The sequence below is a fragment of the Leucoraja erinacea genome, chromosome 1 (genome assembly GCF_028641065.1).
Source record: "Leucoraja erinacea ecotype New England chromosome 1, Leri_hhj_1, whole genome shotgun sequence".
In the NCBI taxonomy this organism is placed as follows: Eukaryota; Metazoa; Chordata; class Chondrichthyes; order Rajiformes; family Rajidae; genus Leucoraja; species Leucoraja erinaceus.
Window position 1 is genome coordinate 34533450 of NC_073377.1, and position 21132 is coordinate 34554581.

At 42.9% G+C, this 21132-nt stretch overlaps 1 protein-coding gene across 1 annotated transcript in view; it reads right to left on the bottom strand.

Annotated features, from left to right (window-relative positions):
• Positions 1-19955, bottom strand: part of aqp7 (aquaporin 7) — a 35293-nt gene extending 15338 nt beyond the window's left edge. Inside the window, exons 1-4 of the mRNA XM_055632493.1 lie at positions 19741-19955; positions 10022-10148; positions 9185-9322; positions 7951-8072 (exon numbers count right to left, since the gene is read on the bottom strand). Coding sequence (XP_055488468.1) covers positions 7951-8072; positions 9185-9322; positions 10022-10148; positions 19741-19848 — 495 coding nt within the window. The 5' untranslated portion in view covers positions 19849-19955. The remainder of the gene's footprint in view (positions 1-7950; positions 8073-9184; positions 9323-10021; positions 10149-19740) is intronic.
• Between the last annotated feature and the right edge of the window lie 1177 nt (positions 19956-21132).

The window sequence follows — 21132 nt, forward strand, 5'->3', positions numbered from 1 at the left end:
TTTCCGTTCTCACAGCATGGCAACGGAGGCGTTTGCCTGACCGTAGTAGCTGGAACAGTCCGTTGCATGGGGTGGAAGGGGTCTCCCATGATTTTATTGGCTCTGGAGTTGCACCTCCTGATGTATAGTTCCTGCAGGGGGGCGAGTGAAGTTCCCATAGTGCGTTCGGCCGAACGCACTACTCTCTGCAGAGCAATTCACAAACCAGATGGTAATGTTCCCGGACAAGATGCTTTCCACAGCCGCTGCGTAGAAGCCCTGGAGGATCCTAGGAGATCCTCTGAATTTCCTCAATTGCCTGAGGTGGTAAAGGCGCTGCCTTGCCTTACTCACGAGTGCTGCGGCGTGTGCTGTCCATGTCATATCCTCAGAGATGTGGACTACCAGATATTTAAAACAGCTCACCCTAGCCACAGGATCCCCATTTATCTTCAATGGTGTGTACGTCCTCGGATGATGTGCCCTCCTGTTATCCTGGCATCAGAGTGCTAGATCAGCCACCTCCTCCCAGTAGGCCTTTTCATCGTTGTCTGAGATCAGGCCCACCACCGCAGTGTCATCAGCAAACTTAATTATTGAGTTGGAGTTGAACCTTGCCACACAGTCATGTGTGTACAGGGAGTACAATAGGGGGCTGCGTTTCTCATATTCAGCGGCATCACTGGCTTCATTCAGTGGATTATCTTAGTTTATAGGAATTGACCATCTGCCATCTATCTACTTACATAGTAGCACATCACAGGTTTATGGCTGCATTTCATTTCTCCAATCTCTTTATCTTTTTAATACTTTGTGTCTATAGGTTTATAGGTTGCACATCAAAGCGGACAAATATGACGTGGAGTTCCCCAGGGTTCAATTCTGGGGCCTCTTATGTTTAACATCTACATGTTGCCACTGGCTCAGATTATGGAAAACAACAAAATAAGTTACCATAATTATGCAGACGACCCACAAATGTACATAACCATATCATAGCAATGTTACAAAATTTTGAGATTTAAAAAATCAAGTCTGCAATTTATCCCATCAGATAAAGCATAACAATAAGTTTAATTTGACACCAAATTCACTTTCATATCTCAAGTATTAAAAAAGTTATGACCATTTTCATACTCGGAAATTAGCATCTTGTTCCCTATTGATTTTCAATGGGCATTACAAAAAAGCTGTGATCTTAGATAATCAAAAGCACATTTCTTAAGGAAAGATTAACATTTTTAAATAGCCTAAGTGTCCAAAGATTATTCACAAATAATTCACAATATAACATGATTTTTATATCTAATTTACATTAATTTATAGGCCAAATGGAAGGAATTTAGTGTTCAATTGCTGTAAATAAATGCCCATTTAAATCGGTTTTCTAGTGGGTTCATGTGGAACGCGCAGGTTTAGAATGTTGACAGCGCGCTGGATTAGTGCCCTCAAATGCCGAGAAAAATACTGGGGGATATAAAAAGCCCAAAATGAGCTACTCGCTATAGAAAATTATAATTATAGGGTAATATACATGCCCCATTTAATGTAAAAATAAGGTACATACCTTTAATTGTTTGCTTTATAAAACCCTGGGGCTGCCAGAGCTTGCGAACTGAACGAGAGCTTTTAAATTTATTATATCTACTCTTCGAGGCCTATAAAACTAATAATAGCTTTTGGGACCGGGTCTTGCAGCGATTCTCCGTTAATGATTTACTAGGCTGAACATCTGCGATTGGAACAGCCTAGTAAAAATCGGGTTTTAAACCCGCCCCCTCCAAACAGCTCCAAAATCACACACAAGGGGAGGGGCAGATGCTCAGCCACGATTCAGGTACGTTTTGTAACATACCTACATATCACCAGGGGACTATGGACCAACCCGAATACTGAGTAAGTGCATCGAACAAATGAACGACTGGATGTGCCAAAACTTTCTTCAATTAAATGAAGACAAAACTGAGGTAGTTGTTTTTGGAGCTAATGAGGAACGAGTCAGTGGTCAGCTTCAATCGGCAATGTTAAAAGCCACGGACAAAGCCAGAACTCTTGGTGTCATCATGGACTCAGACCTGAATTTCAACAATCACTTTAAGACAACTACTAAGTCAGCCTACTATCAACTTAGGAATATATCAAGGGTTAAAGGACTTATGGTTCAGCAGGATTTGGAAAAACTTGTCCATGCATTTATATTCAGTATACTTGACTATTGTAATGCTGCCTTCACAGGTCTCCCTAAAACATCGACTAGGCATCTGCAGCTGATTCAGAACGCTGCTGCTCGAGTCCACTCTAAGACCAAGAAAGTGGATCACATCACTCCAGTTTTGAGGTCTTACAGTCTGTCAAAGAATTGATTTCAAAATATTACTGTTGGTTTATAAAGCACTGAATGGTCTAGGGCCAAAATACATTTCTGATCATCTGCTACATTATGAACCATCCAGACCTCTGAGGTGTTCAAGAAGGAACTGCAGATGCTGGAAGATCGAAGGTACACAAAAATGCTGGAGAAACTCAGCAGGTGCAGCAGCATCTATGGAGCGAAGGAAATAGGCGACGTTTCAGGCCGAAACCCTTCTTCAGACTGATGGGGGGTGGGGGGGAGAAGGAAGGGAAAAGGGAGGAGGAGTAGCCTGAGGGCGGGGGGAATGGGAGGAGACAGCTCGAGGGTTAAGGAAGGGGAGGAGACAGCAAGGGCTAGCAAAATTGGGAGAATTCAACGTTCATGCCATCCGGACGCAAGCAACCCAGGCGGAATATGAGGTGCAGACCTCTGAGGTGCTGGCTCAAAGGGACAAATGGCCTCCTCCTGCACCAATTTTCTATGTTTCTATGTCGTCTGGGACAAGTCTGCTTTCTGTCCCCAGAATCAGAACTAAACATGGAGAAGCAGCGTTTAGTTTTCATGCACCACATATATGGAACAAACTTCCTGAAAAATGCAGATCCGCTCCAAATCTCAGTTCTGTTAAATCGGGGCTGAAGACTTTTCTCTTTGACGCTGCTTTTAATTACTTTTCATTTTAGTTAAATTAAAATAATTATTCATTTCTAACACTGCACAGTCATTTTTATTTTTGTATTTTATACGTCTTATTCTATTTTAGCGTGCTTTTATTTTCTATTCTTTTTACTGACTTTTTAATTGCTTTTGATTGCTTTTTAATGCTTTGTGTAAAGCACTTTGTCTTGTTGCTGTAATGTGCTATATAAATAAACTTGCTTACTTGACAGTAGACAGGTCAAATATTTGATGAGACCAAGCTTTGTACAAACCACCAATCTGATTAATTTCATCTTACATGTAAATAATGAAATTTAATCAGAACAGGTCTGGTTAAATGGATAGGAAAGGTTTATGTTCATAAGTTATAAGAGCACAATTAGGCCTTTCTGTCCATCGTCCATTCCACCATTCAATCATGGCTGATCTATCGTTCCCTCTCAACCCCATTCTCCTGCCTTCTCCCCACAACCTCTGTCACCCATATTAATCAAGATGTTTAGATAGATGTGGACCAAATACAGGCATCTTGGTCGGCATGCACAAGTTGGGCCGAAGGGCCTGTTACCGTGCCTATGACACTGTGACTCCTTGACTCTGGGTTATCATCATGTATTGGAACACAATAAAGTCAATGCTAATCAAAACCCATGATTTTTTCTGTATTCTGACGTACAAATCTAAAGGGCCTGTCCCACGAGCATGCGACTGCATGCGGCAAGCGCGACCAAACCGGAAGTGGGGGCCGTGCGGAGGTCGAGTGATCCCCGTACAGGGCCTGTCCCACGACCATGCGACTGCATGCAGTGAGCGCAACCAAACCGGAAGCGGGGGCCGCGCAGAGGTCGAGTGATCCCGAACGGCCTCAATGCCGTTGCCGTGCGGAATCTTTGGACAATGTCAGTTTTTCGGAGCCCCGCGCGATGTCGGGACCGGCCGTCACGATGCCGTACGGCTCAAGCGACCACGTTAGGTCACGCTTGCCGCATGCAGACGCATGCTAGTGGGACGGGCCCTTTAGACACGTATTGTTTCCCTGCATTTGCTGTCAGCCTACCTGTCGGTATGCATTTTGTTTCAATGTCCAATGTTTACCAGACTCTATTCAAAGTCAAAAGATATTTCAATATCTTGATAAACTTTCATGTTACACATGTTTAATCTCTATGAAAACATGATTTATAGCTAACATATAATTTTGAAAAATATAAAAGTGGATAAGTCTCCAGGTCCTGACAGGATATTCCCTAGGACATTGAGGGAAGTTAGTGTAGAAATAACCGGGGCTATGATAGAAATATTTCAAATGTCATTATAAACGGGAATAGTCCCCGAGGATTGGCGTACAGCGCATGTTGTTCCATTGTTTAAAAAGGGTTCTAAGAGTAAACCTAGCAATTATAGACCTGTTAGTTTGACTTCAGTGGTGGGCGAATTAATGGAAAAGATACTTAGAGATAATATATATAAGCATCTGGATAAACAGGGTCTGATTAGGAACAGTCAGCATGGATTTGTGCCTGGAAGGTCATGTTTGACTAATCTTCTTGAATTTTTTGAAGAGGTTACTAGGGAAATTGACGAGGGTAAAGCAGTGGATGTTGTCTATATGGACTTTAGTAAGTCCTTTGACAAAGTTCCTCATGGAAGGTTGGTTAAGAAGGTTCAACTGTTGGGTATAAATGCAGGAGTAGCAAGATGGATTCAACAGTGGCTGAATGGGAGAAGCCAGGTAATGGTGGATGGTTGTTTGTCGGGTTGAAGGCAGGTGACTAGTGGGGTGCCTCAGGGATCTGTGTTGGGCCCTTTGTTGTTTGTCATGTACATCAATGATCTGGATGAAGGTGTGGTAAATTGGATTAGTAAGTATGCCGATGATACCAGGGGGTTGTGGATAATGAAGAGGATTTCCAAAGTCTACAGAGTGATTTAGGCCATTTGGAAGAATGGGCTGAAAGATGGCAGATGGAGTTTAATGCTGATAAATGTGAGGTGCTGCACCTTGGCAGGACAAATCAAAATAGGACATGGTAAATGGTAGGGAATTGAAGAATACAGTTGAACAGAGGGATTTGGGAATAACAGTGCATAGTTCCTTGAAGGTGGAATCTCATATAGATAGGGTGGTAAAGAAAGCTTTTGGTATGCTAGCCTTTATAAATCTTGGCATTGAGTATAGAAGCTGAGACGTAATGTTAAAATTGTACAAGGCATTGGTGAGACCAAATCTGGAGTATGGTGTACAATTTTGGTCGCCCAATTATAGGAAGGATGTCAACAAAATAGAGAGAGTACAGAGGAGATTTACTAGAATGTTGCCCGGGTTTCAACAACTAAGTTACAGAGAAAGGTTGAATAAGTTAGGTCTTTATTCTCTGGAGCGCAGAAGGTTAAGGAGGGACTTGATAGAGGTCTTTAAAATGATGAGAGGGATAGACAGAGTTGATGTGGACCAGCTTTTCCCTTTGAGAATAGGGAAGATTCAAACAAGAGGTCATGACTTCAGAATTAAGGGACAGAAGTTTAGGGGTAACATGAGGGAGAACTTCTTTACTCAGAGAGTGGTAGCAGTGTGGAATGAGCTTCCAGTGGAAGTGGTGGAGGCAGGTTTGTTGGTATAATTTAAAAATAAATTGGATAGGCATATGGATGAGAAGGGAATGGAGGGTTATGATATGAGTGCAGGCAGGTGAGACTAAGGGAAAAAAGTTGTTCGTCACGGACTTGTAGGGCCGAGATGACCTATTTCCGTGCTGTAATTGTTATATGTTATATCAACTAGTCTCAGTAATACACGATACATATTGCTTAAAAATGTTTCTGTGGAACAGCTATTTACAATCCTGAAACACAGCAGTGTATAATATATTTAAGGAACAACAGTGTAGTGGTCATCAACAAAGTGAAACAAGTAAGCCAAAGGTTTTTAATAGATGCAGACACACTTTATAATGCTTATGAGAGGTATGGAACATGGCTAGATCCTGATCAACTAATTCTGACTTGAAATGTGCTGGAGAGTGTACAGTTTGTTATATTGATATTCTGTTATTAGAATAGAATAGAATAGAATAGAATAGAATGCAATTTATTGTCATTCAAACCTAGGTTTGGACAAAATATCATTTCTACAGTTTTTACATTACAAAACAATCCAAGACCCACACTTAACACAGTTTACATAAACATCCATCACAGTGAGTCTCCAACATCTCCTCACTGTGATGGAAGGCAAAGTCTTTATCTCTTCCCTTTGTTCCTTCTCCCGTGGTCCAGCAGTCCAACTGCAGTGTCGAGGCGAACTGGGGCTCCGATATTAAAGCCCCCGGTGGGCGATGGTAAGTCCTGAGGCTGTTTAAGCCACGCCGGGCGATGTTAGGCCCCGGCTCCATGTCCTTAAACCCGCGATTCCAACGGGAGAAGTCGCCGTTGCGGAGCTCGGAAAAGCGGTCTCCCACCAGGGACCTGCGAGCTCCCGATGTTCCCGTCCACCGGGTCTACGGCCGGTGCCTCCGAACTCCAAAAGTCGGGTCGCAGCCGCATGCCACCATAGCTCTTCCCGCTCCAAAGTTGGCCAGCTCCGCGATGTCAGTTCCGCAGGCTCTGCAACTGGAACCCCCAGGTTAGTCCCGGCCGGAGGTCGCCGCCGGCTCCACGATGTTAGGCCCAACGACATCCGAGACCCGACAGGGAATAGTCGGGTCCCCACACCGGGAAGAGATTTAAAACGGTTTCCCCCACAGCCCCCCCACATATACACAGCTAAAAAAAATAATAAATACTAACTCAAGACATACATTTAACAAGACAAAAATAAAAAAAGACAGACGACTGTAGTCGAGCCGGTGCCGTCAGGCGCCGCCACTGTACATTAACACGGTAGATTCTGAATTTGGACTTTTTCAATGGATAAATAAAATTGGTTGAGATGTGAATAAGACTCTTTGCATTTTGCATTTCTGCAGGTCTGGTTGATAGAGTGCCAATAGCCTTTTTGACCACCTTATCTACCTGTGACTCGACCTTCAAGGAACAATACACCTGCACTCCTAGATCCCTCTGCTCTACAACACTACCCAGAGGCCTACCATTTACTGTGTAGGTCCTGCCCTTGTTCGACGTCCCAAAATGCCACACCTCTCACTTCTCTGTATTAAATTCCATCAACCATTCCTCCACCCACCTGGCCAATCGATCCAGATCCTGCTGTAATCGTTCACAACCTCTTCACCATCTGCAAAACCACTCACTTTTGCATCCTCAGCAAACTTGCTAATCTTGCCCTGTATGTTCTCATCTAAATCAGTGATGTAGATGGCAAACAGCACCGAACCCTGAGGCACACCACTAGTCACAGTCATCCAGTCCGAGAAGCCTGTGAACCCCTATTGTAAGGGATGGTGAGCAAAGCTGATGTCTTTCATGCAACAGGATTCATGCCATCCGCAATGCAAAGCCTCGGTGCTGCACTAACTTGCTGGAATTCATCGGGATGGGCCACCAATTTCCATTCATTTAAAATGTATGTACTTTCTGCCAAGTTTGTTTCGTTGTGTTTCTGATGTGGTTTATGTCCTTCGGTGAGCTCTGCTGGCAATGCTTTCCGCTGTACCTCGGTATTCGTGACAATAAACTAAACTGATTTTTTTGCCATCCTTGGTAAATGCTGGAGAAACTCAGTGGGTGAGGCAGCAACTATGGAGTGAAGGAATGCCATCCTTTGTTGGTTCGACATATTATATTCAAGTTCTAATTATGTGCTTCAAGGATAGTTTAATGCATTAATCTGTGAATTATTTTACGATATCATCCTCCATATGAGTTATTAATAGACAAACAGAAAGAAGTTAGCCGAGGTTTCAATTTGTAATTAATCTTTAAACAGCGTAAAGATTAGAAGCTGCTGTTTACATGATACAGCATATAACATTTAATTAAGTACATTTGTGCTTGCTCACCTGATCAAAGAAACCATTGGATGAACCTAAATGTGCAGATGGATACGTTGCAAAAATTCCAGCCGTGGCATTAGGACCGTAAACTAGTAGTTGGTTTTGACCACTGAAGTCCCAAAACGCATCTGAATGGCACAAGGGTGATTAGTAATGATTCCATAGATTCACTTTACAGTCATTTTACAGATTTAACAACACAATCTATGCCACCATTTTACAGAATTCAACTGCAGGCCTAAATATAAATAGTGCCCATCACTGGAAATACAGAACTACACAGAATACCATAATTCCTATTCAGTGGAGATTAGGGCAGCACAGTAGCGCAGTGCTGCCTCACTGCGTCAGAGACCTGGGTTCGATCCTGACTACAGGGGTTGGTGCTGAATTTGTACATTCTCTCTGTGACTGCACGGGTGTTCCAGTTTCGTCCTATATTGCAAAGACGATTTTGTAGAGTTTGTCATTGGCTTCTCTAAATTGCCCCTAGTGTGTAGGAAAGGACTAGTGCATGGGTGATCATTGGTCGAAGAGAACTCAGGCCTGTATCCACACCTTATCTCTAAACTCTAAACACAAGTAAACAAGAGAGGCTGTGTTGAGGTGATGTGCTGTGTTGAGGGTCACCACAGTATTGAGACTTTGGCTCAAAAGGCTTTGGCAAGAGGGCTGAGGATAGGGTAACGGGAGGCTAAGGTGCGTTCATTTTCTCTGTGTAATTCTCCCTGGGTTTACGGTGTCATTGAGGTGGTGCGGAATAGTTGAATGCTCCCCCTCCCTGCTGGATGGTGGAAGCCAGGGGGATTTCCAGTGCCCTTGAGGACAACATCTGTAGTAAGTTTGTTCAGCTGCAGCTTGTTAAGGATCGCAGTAAGGAACTGGAGCTGCAGCTGGATGAACCATCCTACCTACAACTAGTGAGCAGTAACTAGCCACGGTCTACCTCATTAAAAACCCTTGGACTATCTTTAAATCAGACTTTACTGGACTTTATCTTGCATTAAACATAATTAACTGTATTCCCTTTATCATGCATCTCTGTACACTATGGAAGGCTTGATTGTAATCATGTATTGCCTTTCCTCTAACCGGTTAGCACGCAACAAAAGTTTTTGACTGTACCTCGGTACACGTGACAATAAACTAAACTGGTTTCCACCTGTCCTCGCATGTTCTGCTTCTATTCATTGTGCATATTTTTTTGCAATGGAATGTATTAAATGAAATAAGAACTCACCATAATACAAACCAAAAATAATACCCGATGCTAGGAAGGCACCAAGTGTTTGCGCCAAAGAGTAAAGGGGAAACTTTATCCAGGGCTCACGGGCAAGCAAGCACATGGCAAAGGTCACGGCGGGGTTCAGATGAGCTCCTGTACAAAGGAACAAAAGCACAACAAATAAATGAATATTTGTTTTGTTTCCCATGCACCTCTCCAGCCTCCCCATCACCCATTTCCCTCTACCTCCCCCATTCTAGTTTCACCCACCACAATGAAACCTCCCTGAACCAGATTAAAAGATTAATGTCAAACATATTCATTTTTTTTATTTTTAATAAATAAATTTTTGAAAAGTGGCTTCCTATGAAGCATTTCACGCCACGTCTCATCCTATCAACAAGTGGTTCTGAGCTACTATCCACCGCATTGGAGACCCTCAGACTTTCTTTAATCTGACTTTACTGGGCTTTATCTTACATTATACATTATTCTCTTTATCATGTAGAGTATGTGTCCACTGTGGATGGTTCATTTCTAAAGGGAAGACGGGACAGGGAGAGGGAGAGGGAGAGGGAGAGGGACAGGGGGAGAGGGAGAGAGGAGAGGGAGAGGGAGAGAGGGAGAGAGGAGAGGGAGAGAGAGAGAGGGAGAGAGAGGGAGAGGGAGGGAGAGGGAGAGGGAGGGAGAGGGAGAGGGAGGGAGAGAGGAGAGGGAGAGAGGAGAGGGAGAGGGAGGGAGAGGGAGAGGGAGGGAGAGGGAGAGGGGAGAGGGAGAGGGAGAGGGAGAGAGAGGTTAAATGAATGGATGGATGGATGGACAGTCAGACAGACAGGCAATAGACAGACATACCTGATACTTTACCAGCAATGAGCACACCAAGCATCACTGCAAATCCGAAGGCAAAATTAATTGTCAAAAATTGTCCATGTGTACCCCTGCTGAGGGTAACTTGTGCCACTGCTCCACAACCAAATAACTGTTTGGAGAAAAAAATGGAAAGCTTAATACATATTATATTTGGCATTAATATTTTACATTCTTTTGACTTCCTTTCAGCATGAGAGAAGGGTCCGGGATTGTTTATGCTCTGAAAACTATCGAGGGAGAGCAGTACATACGATTGCTGTGTATTTATGTAGTAAGATTCTTTGTGTATGTGCAGAGCTTTGAAATCGACAATAAAATGGATTAAAACCCCAGCTACAGCTGGACTCAGATCTGTCAGTTCAGATTTCATTGGATTTAATTCCTCAGTAAAGAAGTAGACAGACTCATTAAGAAGTATAATTAGCCCAGCGGAACAAAGATGTACCCATGAATAGACCTTCTACCTGATCTGCGGGGAGTTTCCATGATTTTCTGATAGCAGTTTAATGTACAGCCAACCAGGATATGTGGACACAGGTAAAACATGCAGCAGAGTTAACATGAGTTAAAACATGTAGCAGAAGTCATCAGAAAGATGCCAGCCTGGAGTTTTGTCATATCTTACTTCACAGGAGAGTTACTACTCAGTCCAAAGATAGACTCAAAATGCTGGGGTAACTCAGCGGGTCAGGCAGCATCTCTGGAGAAAAGGAGTACGTTACGTTTTGGGTCGAGACCCTTCATCAGACTAGGGTCAGGGAGGTGTGTGAAAAGAGTTGTGTTGTGTTGTGTCTTTTTAATTTATTTTTCTAAAATGGAAATACTGGTTCTGTTCTATTCTGTTCTGTGTTCTGTTGTTTTTGCACAATCCGCAGGAATTGCCACTTTCATTTTCACTCCACATCTTGTATGTGTATGTGACAAATAAAGTGGACTTGATGACTTGAACATTCATTATCCATACAGTCCATGCAGATTCCCACAAAGGCAATCCCGTCGATCCCATTATTGTCTCTTTATTTCCCTCTACTCCTGAAATGTATTCTATCTCACGCATGCTGTAATCCACAGTAATTAAAGGCTCGACCAAATAAAAGCAACTGTACTGGATCCACACAAAGTAACTCAGAGTAGTCATGATGATAGGCATGATGTTCTGAGAACTTCACATTGGGTGAAGGGTTTTGGAGGAAGAGTGGCAGTGGGCAGCCCAGGTTATTACTTCACAAGCTAAATGAAATTACAGACTAAAATAACCCATTATCCAACCGCATCTTCCCAATGACCATTCTCTGTACAATATTAGTAACTAGGATTCAACCCAGGTAATATGATAATAACAATCACATATGTTCTTAAGAAAACAATATGGGAATGTTCACAAATTTTAGCTCAAAAAAGTCAAAAAAGCAGAAAATGCAGGAAAATCTCTGCAGGTTTGGCAGCATCTGTAGAAAACAGAGCCAACATTTTAGGTCTGTGACCCTTTGACAGAATTCGTTCCCAGTTCTGATGAATGGTCGCTGATCCAAAACTTTGACTGTACATCAGTACATGTGACAACAACAAACCAAACTATTGATACAAATACATGTATTGATGCTCCTGAACACATCATCAGTGATGTAACCTGGGGTCATTGGGTGTTTCGGGTCTTTCAACATCAGACACCCTCACCCAGGCGACCCAGCCGCGGTTGATCAGACCACGACTTGTGTTCAGGTGGCATTCGCTCCTCCCCATGGACCTTCTCTCCTGATCCAGAGCCACCTCAAGGCCTTCTCTGCTGCCTCTGTGATGTTCTTGATGGCTCTTCTCCTCGCCACTCCGTTGATGCCCAGTGCACTCAAGGCTTTGTGGAACGATTGCCCTGCAGAACCTCTGCAGCCAACCTCGATGGGCATACACCTTGCCTTCCAGCCCTGCTTACTGCAGTCTATGACCAGCTCTTCATTTTTGGTCATCTTCATCTTGTGGGCCTCCTCCAGACGGTCCGCCCACGCATTGTCAGTTCCAACAAGACGATGTTTTTGGCCGCCTCTGAGACCAGGAGGATGTCTGGACTCAGGGTGGTCGTGGCAATGTGCTGTGGGAACTTCAGCTGTTTCACCAGGTCTACAGAACTAAAACTAAACTAAACTGAATCAATCTGCAGCAACTTAGTTTTAAAGCAGATCCTGTAATCTGCATCTCAAGCTGTTGACTGGGTGGTCTCACACTGTGACCTTTCTACCACCTGGGCAGGCGATGGATGCAGACTGCGAGTGGAAACAAGTTAACGGCCATCTGCAAGGACAGGAGATCATACTTTTCCATGGATGCCACATCTCCGAGACTGAGCACAGGGAAGGACTTTGCCAAATGGCTTAACAAAATGTATCTGCATCATTTCAGGTTTTTGGAGAAATTGTTAATGACACCTCTATGAAGGCAGTCTATAGACTGGAATGGGTGGCCTTTCGGATCGAGACCCTTCTTCAGACTATAGATATCTCTAATGATTGATGACTTTGAGACCCAAGGGATAAAGACACAAAATGCTGGAGTAACTCAGCTGGACAGACAGCCTGAAGACTGGAGTCTGAAGAAGGGTCTCGATCCGAAAGGCCACCCATTCCTTCTCTCTAGCGATGCTGCCTGGCCTGCTGAGTTACTCCAGCATTTTGTGTCTATCTTCGGTGTAAACCAGCATCTGCAGTTCTTTCCTACACCAAGGGATAAAGAACCAGGATGTCACCAGGTGAACGTCATGCATTTAAAATATAAAATGTAAAGCAATGAAATCTCTGCTTCATTCATTATAAGGTAGACTCCATTGTTACTTTACTGAAAGCAGACAAAGAATAACAACCAGATGGAGATTGAGTGGTCACTTTGTTGAGCATTTATATTCGATGTGCAGGAGTGGCCCAGAGTTTGCCTGCCACTTTAATTAAACAATCTCACTCCCACCTCACCTTTCCTGCCTGTGGCCGCCTGCACTGTTAGACCGAGGCCAATTATAAATATGCAGAACAGCTCCTCATTTTCTGTCTGGGCATGTTACAGCTTTCCCGGCTGTTGAATTCTGCAAATTTAGGTAACTTACTCTTTCTCTCTGTCTGTATCAGAACTGGACTATTCTGCCTGTTATTATTTTGACTTTAGAGATACAGCGTGGAAAAAGGCACTTCGGCTCACCGAGTCCACGCCAACCGAGCGATCACCCCGTACACTAGCACTATCCTGAATGGTGTTGTAATGTTCAATTTACAATATGATGATGGGGAAATCCTTTTGGTTTGATAAAGGAGGGATGTCATGGTAACTGACGTTGTATTGAAATGTATCACATGATACACTATCAATTCAATTCAATTCAATTCAACTTTAATGTCATCGCACAAATACAAGTATCAGTACAACAAAATGCAGTTTTGCGTCAGTCCGTAGTAGTTGTACATAAAGAGAAAAAACAAGAAAAAAAATAGAAAGAGAGAAGATACAGAATAATCAGGAAATACAGAATGATTAAACAAAGGGGGACGGAGGGACCAGAGAAATCTATCGTCGGGACTCCGAGTTCAGCAGTGTGATTGTGTTGTTATAGAAGCTTTTCCTCATCCTGCTGGTACGTGACCTGAGGCTCCTGTACCGCCTCCCTGATGGGAGGAGGGCAAACAGTCCATGGTTGGGGTGTGGGGGGTCTTTGATGATCTTCCCAGCCCATCTCAGACACCGTTTTCGGTGGAGGGCATCCATGGCAGGGAGCGGGGCACCGATGATGTGCTGCGCGGTTTTCACCACCCGTTGTAGTGCTTTCCTGTCCGCAGCAGTGCAGTTGCTGTACCATACCGTGAAGCAGGTGGTCAGGATACTCTCTATGGTACACACACCTACACACTACCAATAATTTACAGAAGCCAATTAACCTACAAACCTGTACATCGTTGGAGTGTGGGAGGAAATCGGTGCACCCGGAGAAAACCCACACAGTCACAGGGAGAATGTATAAACTCGGTACAGAAAGTACCCATAATCAGGATTGAACCTGGGTCTCTGGCGCTGTAAGGCAGCAACTCTACCGCTGCACCACTGTGCTGCCCAGTTGTTGGCTCATTTTCCCTTTTGGCCTGTTAGGCATGTCCCAGAGCCCCACTATTGACTACACGTTGTACAAAGAGAATAGAAACATAGGTGCAGGAGTAGGCCATTCGGCCGTTTCGAGCCTGCACCGCCATTCAATATGATCATGGCTGATCATCCAACTCAATATCCTGTACCTGCCTTCTCTCCATACCTCCTGATCCCTTTAGCCACAAGGGCCACATCTAACTCCCTCTTAAATATAGCCAATGAACTGGCCTCAACTACATTCTGTGACAGAGAATTCCACAGATTCACCACTGTTTTTCTCATCTCGGTCCTAAAAGATTTCCCCCTTATCCTTAATGGTGTGCTACAACCGATGCTTTTAAAAGTGTGATGACAAAAGTCTAGTTTAGGGCATGCATGTTCCTGTTAGAGCAAAGGGCAAGGCAGGTGGGAGTAAGGAAGCTTGGATGATGAAGGAAATTGTGGTTCTGGTCAGGAAAAAGTAGAAGGTAAAGGCAGGTGGGATCAAGTGCACTCTGGAGGAGTTTCGGAAACTGAGAAGCATACTTAAGAAAGAAATAAGGAGAGTAAAAAGGGGGCAAGAAATAGCACTGCCAAATAATATAAAGGAGATTTTCCAAGCACATTAAGGGATGGAGGATAACTAGAGAGAGAGAATCTAGCCCCTCAGAAACCAATGTGGTCATCTCTGTGTGGAGGTGCAAGATGGGCATGGTCTTCAATGAGTATTTCTCCTCTGTTTTTGAGGAGAAACATGAAGATTGGGGAACTTGCGACAGCAGACAGTTAATGGAGATGTCTTGAGGACAGTCCGTATTACCGTCGAGGAAGTGTTGGACATCCTAAGGCGTACGAAGGTAGATAAATCTCCGGGGCCTGATTAGATATATCTGAGGACACTGTGGGAAGCTAGGGAAGAAATTGCAGTCAACCTGGCTGAGAAATATGAATGATCATTAGGCACATGTGAGCTGCCGGAAGAGTGCAAGGTGGTTAATAAGTGCCTCTATTTAAGAAGGGCTGCAAAATATGGTCTGAGTGATATATGAGTGAGTCTGAAGAAGGGTCTCGACCTAAATCGTCATCCATTCCTTCTTTCCAGAGATGCTATCTGTCCCGCTGAGTTACTCCAGCATTTTGTGTCTATGGTTTAAACCACCATTTGCAGTTCCTTCCTACACAATCTGAGTGATATGGGAAATATGCATTTGGATAGATATGGGGCTGATTAGCAATAGTTGGCATAGCTTTATACATGGGAAACCATATCTTATGGATTTGATTGAGTTTTTGAAGAGGTAACCAGAGAGGTTGATAAGGGCAAAGCCATAAACATTGTCTATATGGATTTCAGCAAAGCATTTGATAAGGTTCCATATGCTAGGCCGATCCTTCTGTCTCACACTTGTTTACTCATACCTGACCTTTGTCCAACCATCTGCCTATTAACCCCCCCAACCCCTCCCCCCCCCCTCGCCTGTGTTCACCTATTAACTGCCACACTTTGTCCAACCCCTCTTCCAGTCTCTCTTCCAGTTTTCTTTTCTCCCCCCTCCCCCCCCATACAATCCGTTTGAAGAAGGGTCCCATTCCGAAACATCATCTATCCATGTTCTCCAGAGATGCTGTCTGGCCTGCTGAGTTACTCCAGCACTTTGTGTATTTTTTTGCAAACCAGCACCTTCAGTTCCTTGTTTCTATAATACCAAACCCAATTTTATTCCTCCATTTCTTGTGAACCCCTAGCACACTTTCAACATTTTAAAATTCATAAATAGACAGAATATTGTATCGTATGTGCTTGTGATTCACTCTGGTGCTTTGGTGGCAAGAATAGGAAAGTAGACTATTATCTGAATGGTGGCCGATTAGGAAAAGGAGAGATGCAACAAGACCTGGGTGTCATGGTACACCAGTCATTGAAAGTAGGCACACAAAAAAGCTGGAGAAACTCAGAGGGGGCAGCAGCATCTATGGAGCGAAGGAAATAGGCAACGTTTCGGGCCGAAACCCTTCTTCAGTAGGCATGCAGGTGCAGCAGGCAGTGAAGAAAGCGAATGGTATGTTAGCATTCATAGCAAAAGGATTTGAGTATAGGAGCAGGGAGGTTCCACTGCAGTTGTACAGGGCCTTGGTAAGACCACACCTGGAGTATTGTGTACAGTTTTGGTCTCCTAATCTGAGGAAAGACATTCTTGCCATAGAGGGAGTACAGAAAAGGTTCACCAGGCTGATTTAAGGACAAAGGGGAACTATTTTAGGACCGAGATGAGAAAAAAAATGTTCACACAGTGTGGTGAATCTCTGGAATTCTCTGCCACAGAAGGTAGTTGAGGCCAGTTCATTGGCTATATTTAAGAGGGAGTTAGATGTGGCCCTTGTGGCTAAAGGGATCAGGGGGGTGTGGAGAGAAGGCAGGTACAGAATACTGAGTTGGATGATCAGCCATGATCATATTGAATGGCTGTGCATGCTCGAAGGGCCGAATGGCCTACTCCTGCACCTAATTTCTATGTTTCTATGATTCCATCACTCCCTGCTGGAAATGGAAAATCTAGGAATCATACCTGAGGAATTTGAGAAGAAGTTTGCAGAGTGATGTGTATCTGTGAAAATGCACTGTTTTATCTTCCTTCATCAGTCCCTGAGACTGCTCTGACATGGTTCATTATGTAAAGCTATAGGTAAGGCTACTGTCTTTCAAGATCTCCAGTAACAATGTTGCTAACATCGTCTCATTCAGTGGAAGTGTTGCACGTCAGTGTTTTTGTCCAGTGATTATCTTCTGGTCTAAATTGTAGAATCAGTTGCATCAATGTGCCCACGATCAGGTCTAGCACTGGGTGTTAGGGGTGTCCTGATTCCGTAACTTAGCACTGTGACATGATATGGGATCTCTGCACAGCTGATGTACATATTGTCCAATGGTGATCTTGGATCTACATTACCCAAACCCACTTTACAGGCCGCCCGCAGCAGAAGAACTCCCGACGGGCCATGGCCATACCCCGGCAGTAGGCCTGTCGCACCCGCCATGGAACCGGGAACCCCACCTGGAGTGGGAGCTTCATCCGAGGGTCATTTCCTACATTCCCCCGAGAACTAGAGAACTGGAGAGTAAAGGGGACGTCCCACTTGGACGACCTAATCCACGGGTTTAGAAGACCCTAGACGAGTTGAAAAAAATGGCACGGTCATGTTGACTTGTCAAAGTAAAATACCTCCTACGACTATGTCCACGATCTCCTACAACTATGTCGACGACCTCCTACAACCCCCCACGACCTCAGTCTTCCACACCTAAAACCAACTACGACTAGCTACGAGTGGAAATGATCACATGATAAAATGATGTCATGTTTGCATGTTTATTCTTGGGCCAGTTACCGACCTACGACTACCTACGACTACCATCACGACCTACTACGACTTACCTACGACCTACCTATGACTTAAAAAGTATCAATTTTTACCATGCCGACCTTTTTTTTAAAATCGTGGACATTTTTTTATCAGGCTGGAAAAAACGCCGCGGTCTACTTGAGGCCACGAGTACGCGGAGACCACTTACGAGCATGTGGAAGAGTGACCCACGACCTCGTGGCGACCATGCTGCGAGTACGAGTCAAGGGCAAACTCGGCAGAGGTCGCCAATTATGTCGTGAAAGTGGGACAGGAGCTTAAGATGGGGAGATTTGGCGATGATGGTGGATGTAGGAACATGGGGCCGGTGAGATGAACTGGTGGTCTTACATTCTCTCAAGCTCGGCTGTGGGAGGCGCCCCTGGGGCACAAAGGCTAAAGGTGGCTGGGTGAGGAGAGGGACAATGGACAACGACTGCAACGGGCCTTTAGGGCCGGCTTTGAAAATGACTAACTTAATCGGGGATTGTAATGTATGGCAAGAAACTTACTGATCTGTATGCAAATAAATTTCACTGTACCTTGGTACATGTGATAATAAATAAAATTCAACCATTGAAACATTACTTCTCTGTAGGGCAATACACAACCAGAACATTCAATAACAAAATTAATTTTCTCCCTATCGTAAAAAAGTGATTAATTCACATATGGGAAGAACTCTACAACAGGCAGATATTCAATATCTTTGTGGTTTGTTACAAAATCAACATTTTAAAAATCGACCTAATAATAAATAGAATAAATGATGAGGCCACATGAATCCATCGATCGCCTTATATCTAAAAATTTGCAAATATCCAAAGATTTGGACAAAACTATTCATACAAATATTTGCAAATATTTCTATAAACTGCAGAAGCTCCAACTGCAGCCGCAGGTCCGGTGGACTGGGACATTGGGAGTTCGCAGATCCGGGTGAGAGACCGTTTTCCGGAGCTCCCGCAACGCGACTTCTCCAGCCCGATCCGGAGCGGGGCTGTACATCGCCCGGCGCGGCTTTAATGGCAGCGGGACATTCGAACGCCTGCCGGGGGCTCCAACTTTGCGACTTTTGGGCCTGGAGCGGGGCCGTACATCGCCCGGCGCGGCCTCAAATGGCAGTGGGACTTACCATCGCCCGCCTGGGGCTTCAACATCGGGAGAAAAATGGTGCAGGGGCGAGAAAAGACTTTGCCTTCCATCACAGTGAAGAGGAGATTCCCTGTGATGGATGTTTGTGTAAATTGAATTGTGTGTGTGTCTTGTAGGAATTGTCTCTGTATGGCTGTAGAAACTGAGTTTCGTTTGAGCCTCACTGAGGTTCAAATGACATGTAATAAATATTCAATTGGTGATCAGATGGTTAAAACTATTATTAGTACTGCTAGAGGACATGATTTTATATTGCACATTCCCTAAATCTTTCATCATTTATTTTCAGGCATACATTTTAAAATTTGACGGCGTCTGGCAATGATTAATAATTCTTCAACGTGCTTTGACAAAATATGTTTTATATTGGATTGAATGAGGTGGAAAATAACCGTAGGAAAATGTTAGCGCTGGTTTTGAAAGGCAGTTATAATCTGGTTATATTCATGCAGAATTTCCAAAAATATATTGTTGAGGTGATCTAACATGAAAGAACCAAAATTCAGAGCTTTTCCTCTCTGCAGCAACTCGTCTACATCTACCCATAGAATACATCACAACTTATTTTCTTTCAAGCATCGTAATGCCCTTGACAGATTTGGTTGCAGTAAACCAATAAACTCCAGTTTTATTTGAAATTTCGACACAATTTCCACTTTTCCCTGATGTCCAGATTTTAGAACTATGAACACCTGAGATCAAACTTCAAGACATTTTGATGCAAGAAGAATTATTAATGTAGACAAATAAGAAAAAAAAATACAAGCATAAAATGGCTATAAAACTTAAAGGAGAACCATCATTTTGCAACATTACACATTACAAATACTGTAAATAGGTGCTTTAAAATTAGAAATGTCAAGGGAATTCGACAAAAAAATTTCCAACTTTTATTCTACATATTCAAATTCTTTCTGGTTTTTCACCTCCACGTAGTAATTTTCACTTTGTGACAAACAACATCCAATACTCTCCTGTGAGAGCATTATCAAAGTTATGTAAACAGAGTGCTTGACAAGTAACATCGAATCTTAAAGTGAAATGCTTACCACAAGAATCAATGTTCCTAGACATTCAGCAAGACACTGTCTTCCCAACAGATTTTCTATTCGGCAATGATTTTCAATTTTTTTGATCATTGCTTTCTGTTTTCCCATTTTGAATTGAGAAATGAAGATTTCAGCGGACTAATCTGGGTGCAACCTTGATGCAGTGCAATTGCAAACTGCTGGAAAACTGCCCTGCCTTTTAAGTACCTGGGAATCCTGTGGACAGCCTCAGGCATAACCAGATAAAAAACATGTTTTTTAAAGCAAGAAAGTTTGGAATTTATCAAACACAACATTAAATAGCATTTCACTCGATTCCCTTCATTGAACAATGGAATGGAATGGAATACTTTATTGTCAATATATGTGATGAGGCAAGGCAAAATTATTTGCTGCATACCCAATGTAGCAATGTTACAAAATTTTGAGATTTAAAAAAATGACGTCTGCAATTTATCCCATAAAAATAAATTTAATTTGACACCTAATTCACTTTCATATCTTCAGTATTAAAAAAGTTATGGCCATTTTCATACTCGGAAATTAGCATCTTGTTCCCTATTGCCTTTCCATTGACTTAACACAAAAGCTGTGATCGAGGACAGTCAAAAGCCCATAACTTTCTTAAAGATTAAGAGAAGTGAATGAAATTTTCAGTTATTATAGATTGAAGCATTCTGAAACAAATATAAAACATCTTACTTGGATGACCTGAAATTAAAGCATATAATTAGTTAATTACCTAATTGTAACTAATTACAAAATTGACCGTTGTGACGGAAATAGTAATAAACACCCAGACTGCCTTGAAAAATCAAAAATGTGATATTCTCAAGATCAGAACTTTAATATTATTGTATTATATGCTGAAAGTCCGTAACAGACAGGTAAATAAATTACAATTTCTAGCAATAGACCAAGTCTTTATGGAGAAGATCAGTTGCTAGCTGGTACATTGGCATATCATAATCAGTAGCATCATCATACTCCTCAGAATGTAACCAATAAGCAACTCTGTACACCTGGTTTTTCCTCAACTTTTCAATTTTGGCATTGTAAACTACAGGTTTTTGCTCTTCAAACCACGCATGATGAGCCTTTCTGCCCACTACTTTCCCATTAACAATGTCCTGTAGATTCCATTTCTTAAGAAAAGGATATATTTTTTAAATAGCCTAAGTATCCAAATAACAAACAAATCCCATTCACGCAAGAATTCACAATATAACATGATTTTTAAATCTCACTGTCATGAACATATGCCAGATGGAAGGAATTTAATGTTTAATTCCCATAAATTCATCTAGAAACATCCACTTTCAATATAATCAAAATTATTATTTTTTGCACAATACGTGTGGCTAAAACTGTTGTGGATATCTATCTATATTA